Here is a 9,494-nt window from a genome sequence, read left to right as displayed (position 1 = left end):
AGGAAGCTCAAAGAAAGCTGATAAGGACCAGGCTTTACAGAATAGAAATGGTGATATCGACATGTAGTGCCACTGTATACATCTCTTGCGATAGGTCTGAGGGCCATACTGGGGTAGGATCTCAAGCACAGCAAGGGAATGAGGATGCCTAGCGTAGGAGAGATGTTTGGCAAAATCTCTTAGCATGGAGGAGGTGACTAAGAAGGTCCTGAGGACCAAATTCTGAAAATTTCTTCCTTCGTGCTCTTGTTATGACCTCCCAGGACTGAAGAAACTAGCAAATTCAAAAGGTCTGCAGAAGGAACAGTAGTGGAGAGGGAAGTAGCTACTCCAGAGAGATGTAGTCTTCAGGATACTTCTCAGGACAAACAGTGCTTCAGCATTTGAACTGCAAGTGAAGATTTAACTCAGTGGTACAGAATGAAAAGCTACACGTTCTAGGAGCTGTGAGCTCCAAGGTGCTCCGTCCAGGAAAAAGCATAGTTGCATGAACCTGTTTGTCCAGAGGAAGTATGCTTCTACCCAAGAAGCTGAATTTTAGATGAACCGAAAGTTTGAGGCTTACCAAGCCAACTTATTACTTCTGTATGCTCTTTATCTCTGGAGACACTGGTGATATTGCTGGACATGACCTTAAGCATGTCAAAAGACTACAGGAACCAGGGATGAAAGTACCAGAGTCCTTTGTGTTCTGGATGCCTTCATACATAATACATATACATTACAGAGTAGACCCTAGATGACGTTACATGGGTTCAGAACAGAGTATAGGATGAGTGGTTGGGGGGGGGGAGGAAATCGGAGAGAGGCAAAGACAGAAGGTGAGATGCAAGCAGTAAGTGATACGGAGGCTAATCTGAAGTCTTTCTGTAAGGACATTCTTAGTAAGAGAAAAATGAGAACGGTTTTGAGTCAGCCAACAGGCAAAGCTTGTCAACAGATGATGCCAGGGAAGCCTGTGTTTGTAATGGACTTTTGTGCAATCTTCACAGCTGCTGTCAGGTGCCCATTATAATTCGTACCAGTAACAAAGGAGAAAATTGCAATGTACAGTAACCAAAAGGGTATTCAGAGTTAGTACTTTAAAATGGTCTTGGAGACCTTAAAGGATAAGCTAAAGTAATCTCCATACCGGGGTTAAGGTTCTGTATTTTGCATCAGTGATCTGTGTGGTAAAAGAGAGAGTTGAAAAGATTTAATAAACCTGTAGATGGTTAAGGTGGGAGAGGACCAAAGGTACAGTGCAGGACAGGATTAGAATTCAGAGCAAGCTTGACTAGATGGAGATTTGCTTGAAAACAGCAGTCAGTTTAAAGAGGGGAAATGTAAATTATACTTACACCTAAGTAAACTGCAAAAATACAGGATGAGGACCTGCTGGTAGCATTTCTGTAGGAGCTGACGTGAGTCCACAAGTGCCAGGCTGTTATAAGAAGGTAAATAATATGGCATAGCCTACAAGATGCACAATGATCTTTTTGCTATACCAAGGGTCTGAGTTCCACATGCAAAACTTCAGAAAAGGCAGACCTCTTGAAAAGAGTCGGGACAAAAATGGGAATGTCTGGGCAGAGATCTGTGATGCAAGACTTTGGAGAAAAGGGCATTGCTTAAATTCCTAAAGAAACTTAAGGAAGGAAGACTAGAAAGGTGAGAAGGAAAAAAAAAATAGTAACAGTCTGTGAACAAATAAATGGCTTCTGTGGAAAGGAGAGGAACATCTGACTTGGCTGTATGAAAATACAACTGATGTAAACTGCGGAGAGGAAGAGTCAGGAATAGCCATCAGGAACAGCTTACCAATGCTAAGAATAATGAAGCATTGGCATTAGCGTTTGCCTGATGTTTAAGAACGGGTTAGACAAACATCTGTTAGATGTAGCTGGCTTTGCTTCAAGGCAAGTGAATGAATTAGGTGATCTTCTGAGATCGCCTTCAGCTCTCTGATTCTGTAATCTGCTTTGTTAGAATGTGTGAGTTGCTATGTGAGGTTCTGTTCACATTTTCCCCAAACCTTACATCATCTGAAAAATCTTGAATACCTGTTTCAGGGTGAATTGTGCTTCAGTGTTTCCCAAAGACTTTGAGATCACAGCTTTGTATGCTCTAGGCATATCAGGAGCAAAGATCGCTAACAGTAGAGTGAGCGTATGGACAGTCACTTGAAAGAGAAAGAGAAGCCACTTCCCTTACAGAAGCAGGCGTTCTTTGAGATGTGTTGTGCATATGCTCATTCCACAACCTGCTCTCCAACCCCTCTTCACTGCAGTCCTCTACTCCTCTACAGTAACGGGATTCTGCAGTTGAGAGGAAACTGAGGTAGGGAAGCTGCACACCAGTCTTCATACCGGGATGCAAAACATGAGGAGAGGCAGGCGCATTGACATCGTATGGGTACTGCTTCCCCAAAGCTCTGAGCATGAGACACAGTGGAATATGCATATGGACAGCACACCTTGAAGCAATCCAGTTGCTGTAAGGTAAGTAGCTTCTCTTTCTACCTATTTTTAAGCAGGCAAAGGTTATTTGTGTACTATTTCAGAGAGAGTATCAGGTGAACAAAAGCCAACTGTTAAGAGCAATATCTCTGTATGAAGTTCAAACCCCTCAACTTGAAATGTTATTTTTGAAGACTCGTTAACTTTACAAAATTCATACTAAAGTGCATTATACTTCTCAGTTTCCATTCTTATGTCATTGGATTTGTTGTGCCAAATCAAAAGGAGCTCGCAGAACTAGCTCGAAAGAAAGGATTTAAAGGAACCTGGGAAGAGATCTGTAACAGTCCTGAGATGGAAAAAGAGGTACTGAAGGTGCTAGCTGAGGCTGCCATGGCAGGTGAGTAGCTGGGTAGATAGTATTAACCTTGTGGACCGTGATGTCTGTGAAACAGATAAGCATAGGCCCTAAAAATTATTTCCTTGAGCGTGTATATTTCATAGAATATATATGAAGTGAAATCTCCATACCAAAAAAAACCAACAACAAAACATGAGTTGGGTCAGTCCTTTTGGTTCACGTAACTTTTTTTTTTTCTTTTACCATGGCCAATAGCTGAGGAAAGAATATAAAAACAGGGCAAACTTAACAAGCTCAGATCAGCTGCCTATATATAGATGTGTGTGTGTGTGTGTCTGGTGTTCTTTAAGATGTCCTGTAGTATCTTTTTGGCCTTAACTGCTGGTCCAAAAGAATGTGGGTCATCTGTAGATCCATGATATGTGTGTTGGGTATCATACAGTCTCACATGCCACATACCTATGTATAGTTGAAATAAGCCTATGGTGACAGGGGCTCTCCTAGCTTCCAGTGACTTGCATCTGAGGGATTTCCTAAACTGAAAGCAGTGTCTTTGTAGTTAATAATTTTCAGTAGACTTTTCTTCCATTAACTCGTCTAGTCGCATTTTAAAGTTAGGTAAATATTCTGTATCATTATCCATAGTATTTTGTGGCGGAGTTGCACAGCTCAGCTATGTTCATGTGAAGAAATGCCTCGTGTTTGTTTTAACCCTGCCATCTGCTAGTTCAGTTTGGTTCTGCCGAGCTCTTGTATGGGAAGAGGCAGTGAACACTCACAATGGCAGTCGTCACTTTTTTTCAGTGGCTATTACACTTCCCCCTCAGCTGTATCTTTTTCATGCTAATTGGTTATAGTCTATTTAGCTATTCTGGTGCAGAATTAAACAGTGGCACAATGATATTTTGTTTGTTATTTTAAAGTTAATTTCTGCCTTGTTTTTGCTTTTGACCATTACTAAGCACTGAGCTTTTTTCATAAAGCTGTCAGTTATGACCACAGAATGTTTGTTTTTTTTTTTTAAATGGTCATTGTGGATGTTAAATTTGTTTTTCATACGTGTTCTCTTTTACACTTTTCTGCAGTGAATGTATTCTGCTGTCTGTTTTGCAATTGCTCAGTATCATGATGTCCTTCATCTCTTTGCAGTTTGTCCTCATCTTTTCTACCCTGGATAACTTTATGCTTCCAACAATCTTTGTCTCGTTAATCTTTCTCTTCTCCATATTATTTGTGAATATATTAAACTCTATGATTCGTATATTTGCAGACTTCTGTTACAGGAGCATAGTCTTACAATGAGTGCAGTCTCAATACTGCAGCAGACTTTTTTTTTTCCTTGCCCCATGTCTCTAGTCCATTTTTCTTCGCTGTGTGGAGCATATGGGCAAAGTCATTCTAAGAAGCTGCTGCGATGGAGAGCATGTACAAAGTCGCTTTCCTTTTTTTTTTTTGTGGAGCACTAACTATTTTAAAGAGGATTAAATATGTTGTTAAAATCAATGAAATGCAATATTTGATTTAATCCTGAGTCATTTTTACACATTTTGATGTTATTTTGTATTTGTTTTTGTTTTTCACTTTGGTATCATAGGCTTTACTTTTAAAGTAATACTATGATTTTTAGTGCTAAATTGCAAAAAATCCCAGTGATTTAATGTCAAGGGGAGTAAAAGGTGCAGGAAAATCTAAAAATGGCAGGTTGCACAGGATATTTATACGTTTGTGGATTTTTTTTTTTTAAACTGAAAATAGATTTGTTTTTTTTTTTTTTTTAATATTGCCCATCTGTGGATCACTTTTCTTAGAGTTATTTGGTTTTCTTTTCTTATGTCTGAAGCCATAGCAGAAGCTCTTGCAAATCATGCAGGGTTTTGTGCTAAAGGTATAACATGCAGAGCACTGTTCTATTTCAGTAAGGGGAACAGCTACCGTATGAAATTACTTTCCTTCAACAATTTAGGACTATCAGGAAAAAAACACAAAATCCCCCTGTTTCTTCAAGGCTTAAGTAGTGTGGATTTTAAGACTTTATCTCCAGAAGATGAGTATTATAACACTGATACAACAGCGTATATTTTGAGGATGTCACTTCCATGCACTGAGGCTTTTCTGAAGTTAGGGAGCAGCACAGATACCCAAACAGCTGGGGTTTATTTCAGTATTTCTCTGGAAACTGGAGAACAGTTACTGGTGGATCCTGTCACTCTACTTGTGACCACAGGGGTTTTCAAAGCTAACCATGGGGGGGGTTTGAGGAGCACTTCTTCATTTATGTCATGTGCTTTTCTGTGTGAGAATACGGTTTCTCCTTTTGTGCTTAATTGCAGAAAAATGGTTACATTTATGTTTTGTATTAAAAATGTTTATTTTTACAGCTAATCTGGAGAAGTTTGAAATACCAGTTAAAATTCGTTTGAGCCCTGATCCTTGGACCCCTGAGACTGGTCTAGTGACAGATGCGTTCAAACTAAAACGCAAAGAGCTTACGGCATACTATCAAATGGACATTGATCGAATGTATGGAAAAATGTAAAATAATTCTTTTTTCTGCACCACTTTGCTACAATGAGCTTGGATCAAATAGGAAATACTTGAATTGCCTGTCTCAACACTTGAGATCAACACACAAAACCACCATTCCTCATTTGCAGCTTAAACTGTTATTTCTGATAACATCACCACGATGACTGGCAAGTTTAGTAAAATGTTACGGCAGCAAACTTGTGTCTGTCTCCTTTTTTCCAGTTTTCTCTGCTACCTTGTCAGTCTGTGGATTTTCCCGAGTCTTTTTGGGAAGCCATGATTCTGAAGCCTCAAGTTTTTAAACATTTATAAATCCTGTATAATGTTTTATTTGTATCTTTAAAATTTGGATGTATATAGAGAGAACTTGGCTATATAAGAAATGGTTATACTGGGGGCCTTTTTTTACCTAATTATTTAAAGATAGGAAGGTATTGATGTTGGGACATTATGTACATTGAAAATGCTTGTAACGAGATCATTGTTGAACAGAGGACCAGGTTATTTGCTGCTGTGCAATTTTTCTGTGTAAATCTGAGGGAGAAAATGTTTGACATTCCAGCTTGTGTGATAGACTGTCAATATGTGCCTAATGGTTACTTTTATTTTTATCTGAAAATGAAAAGATGGTCATGGCACAGCTCTGCATAAAGGCAGGTACTCTTGCGGGTGTTAGTTAAAGCTTGTTTAATACAAAAGATGCTATTAACACAGCAGAAGTTAAACCTAAGAATAATCTTCTCAAATACAGAAACTCCTTTTTTAAATAGCTCATGAACATTTCTTCCAGTAGTTGAATTGTGTAGAGCTAATAACTCTCAGCATTAATTTCACTTAACACTTTGTGAGTTTGACAGTGTCCTTTTAATAGAGGGACTGTAACAACTTCTGTCTTTTCTCGTTAGGTTTGGCCATTAAACTGGGCTTGCTCCGTCGTTGTTTGTGAAAGTCTGGCAAGACCCCTGTTCTGCCCTAGCTGCAACCCAAATCTTACTGGGGGGATTTTTAAAGTCATAATGACAGTTATGTTCTCAGCTCACACAGTGCCTAGCTGCCCTTTGTGCCATTAAAAATCTCCCTTTAATTCTGTGTTCTTTTGTTCAGCGTTTTTTGCTTTAAAAACAGATATTTGAAATATTTGTCAGCCAGAGTTACTTATGTTGCTTGGTTTGTTACACCCAATTCTGACTTTGGGAAGGAGTCTCAATTTCTGTTTTACTATAGATATGTGAATATTGTTTGAAGAACTATGGGGGATCTTTTCTTCCTCAGTGAGAATGTTCAGATTTGTTTCAGATGTTAATTTTATTATCAAAATATTTCTGGAAAGAATATTTTAATCAGGGTTACATGAGAATGTGAAAAGGCATACATCAGTCAACTTTGTGATGGAGCAAATATTAAAATGGCTTTAATTTAGAGATTATTCTCTCGTGTATCATTTACTTGTAGCACTAAAAATCAAGGTCTTGATGCTCACTTAGTACCCTACTATGGTAGCATATAGCAATTCTGAATGGCAGAAGCTTTGTTTGGGGGAGGGAGTTCCTGCTGTTGGCATTTGTGACATGGGAGTTTTGGGAGGTGTTTGTTACACAAATTCTCACTTAAAAAAATACTGAAATATTATTTAAATTAACTTTCCATTGATTATAGAAAGTAGTTTCATAGGAGTCAGAAGTTACCAAGTAGGTTCCATGTACTTTAGTTTTGATGAAACAATGAGAAGGTTTGCGCTGTATTTTATGTTACATTACCATCTCTCCCACTGTTCATGGATTTCCCCTGCTGCTGTCTATGAAAAACTGTTACCATTTGGTGAATTTTGGTGTAACTAGTCAAATAGAAATATAAGCAACAAAAAGAAATCAGAACCGCATTTATGAGATTAATGCCTTCAGATATCTAGATCATAAATTAAAACCTTCTGGCAAATAGAGATAAGACTAATGTTGGAAAATGACTGAAGAATCTGAATGTGGAAATTGCCAAGTCTGTAGGGAAGTGTCACACCATATATTAGACATTACTAATACTTACATATGTATCTCTGTTCCATCAACAGCTTCTTAAATAGTTTGTACTCAGCACAGGATGTACATTGTTCAAATTTTTTTTTGTGTGATTTTTAGTGAAAATTAATAAATTGCTGAAGTACTATGTATATCACTTGGTGCATTGTGCAGCAGATTTAGGAAAAGAAATCTGCTTTTGGTTAATTCAGAAGAAATCTGAAGTTAGTATTTTATTCTGCTAAGGGTTTAAATCCACTTTTGGATAAATTGCATAAATGAAACTTTTAAAATGGTTTGGAAATAGTAGTTTTAATTTTTCTTCTAATCCAGTCCCAAGAATGGGTTGCAGTCTAACTGCATTTGATTTTACAGTTCTTTTTTTTAATATTTAAAATGGATGTCTATATATATATAGTTCCTCCTTCTTTAGACATCAGATTCATTGTGGACATTTATTTCTTCTACAGAATGTGAAAATAAAGCAGTTCATTAATTTTAGGCTCAGCGTTGAAGATGGAAAGACTTTTAAAATATTTGTATGAGCTTAAAATATTTGTGATGAGTACGGTTTTTTCTTTTGATTTATAACAAAAGACAGACTTTAATACTGCTAGATTCTGAGTACTTCCATGTCCCGTTGAGGCCACCTGTCTCGTGGGTGCCCATGCTTCTCATTAATCGACCAGGGCTGTAATGGGTCGGTAAGTCACAGTTGCTGTTCAGATGCAGGGCTTCCTTGCTCCGGCAGTCTTACTCCTGGAGACTGCTATGCCTGTCAGATACTTTTGGCTGCCACCATGTTCTCGCCCTGTGCTCTTGCATGGCTGAGCAGAAAGACAACTTCAGGGGGGGTTGCTGAAACCCTGCATAGATGCACTACGTGCCAGCCAGGAATTTACCTGCTCTCTCCCTTTTTTTTTTTTTGGGGTGTGTGTGTGTTTTTGTGTGTCTTCCCATGCCCAGCGTAACAAGAACAACAAAAGTACCTGCTGAAATGTATTGCACATGTCCCAAAGGCTGCGGACAGCTGTAGAGTAAATTAGGAAAAGTGCATGGTTGGAAGTAATGGTCTCCATCACATGGGGAATTTTGTAATAGGAAGAGCCGTAACTTTTAAACAGTCTTTCTGAGTTCAAACTAAGAACAAGGGGCATATACCTCACCTGAGGGGTCCCCAAAAGCGGGGGATTTTTAACAAAGCTTTTGTAAATACAGACTTCCCAGCATTGGAAGTCTATATTTATCCACTGAATCATTGGAAACGGTAACTACGTACTCTGTTGTGAAAATTTACATACTTCATTATAAAAAATGACTGACCAAGAAATTCCAAGGATGCTGTGAATCTCCTTTAAATTCCTACAGTTATTTAAAAATATTTCAGGACTTTAGGCTAAATTCAATCTAGATATCATAAGTGTTCTTTGCAGCGAATAGTGTTTCTGGAGTAGGTTAGGAAATAAAACTACATGTCAGAAAAGACCTTGCAAGTTTACTGATGCTGCTGCTACTGCAGTTTACACACAAGCAGGACCACACCTCAATGGGAAGCTGTATCTTAGCAGTAAAATATTTTGCTGAAATGAAAGCAAAAAACAATGTGCAACTGAAACTAAGAACATAATGCATACCCATGTCCTACTGGTTTTATAGATAGGATGCAGAGAAAGGTATGGAATTGAAACCATACCTTAAAAACATCCTGTAAAGCTTGTAAGTTTATGCAGAAATTGCTATAGGACATAAGACTCCTTTGCAATGGCCTTTATCCTGCTAAAATTCACAAGCTTTTATTCTGTACTAAAACTACATTTAGGTGATGCAATGCAGCATTTTTAATTTTTATTAATGTGATGTATTAACTACTTTGGATTCGGTATAAAATTGTGTACATCTGTTTCTTTACTGGTAAGAGGAACAATCTTCAACTTGCATACACCTTGGACCAGGCTGAAACGCTAATTGAATGACCAGTTGTGTATTATTGTAATTGGTTATTTAATGTAAACTCATTTTCAATGTGATCTTGGTTGTTACTATGAACTGCCTGAACATTGTATATCCTAATTGAGTTATATTGTGTGAATTATTTATTTGTAATTGGATATCATGTTTCAAAAATAAAATTAATTTCACAAATCAGGCTCTATACGT

The 9,494-nt window shown here is 37.9% G+C and overlaps 1 protein-coding gene across 4 annotated transcripts in view; it reads left to right on the top strand.

The window, feature by feature from the left end:
• The window catches only part of ACSL3 (acyl-CoA synthetase long-chain family member 3), a 30,951-nt gene extending 25,272 nt beyond the window's left edge, over nt 1-5,679 (top strand). For all 4 annotated transcript variants that reach the window (XM_009576744.1, XM_009576746.1, XM_009576745.1 and 1 more), the window contains 2 exons: nt 2,681-2,838; nt 5,178-5,679. In XM_009576744.1, coding sequence (XP_009575039.1) covers nt 2,681-2,838; nt 5,178-5,335 — 316 coding nt within the window. In that variant the 3' untranslated portion in view covers nt 5,336-5,679. The remainder of the gene's footprint in view (nt 1-2,680; nt 2,839-5,177) is intronic.
• The last annotated feature ends 3,815 nt before the right edge of the window (nt 5,680-9,494 follow it).

Source organism: Fulmarus glacialis, unplaced genomic scaffold (genome assembly GCF_000690835.1).
Source record: "Fulmarus glacialis isolate BGI_N327 unplaced genomic scaffold, ASM69083v1 scaffold28244, whole genome shotgun sequence".
NCBI classification, from domain to species: domain Eukaryota; kingdom Metazoa; phylum Chordata; class Aves; order Procellariiformes; family Procellariidae; genus Fulmarus; species Fulmarus glacialis.
This window is presented reverse-complemented; position numbering and strand designations above follow the sequence as displayed.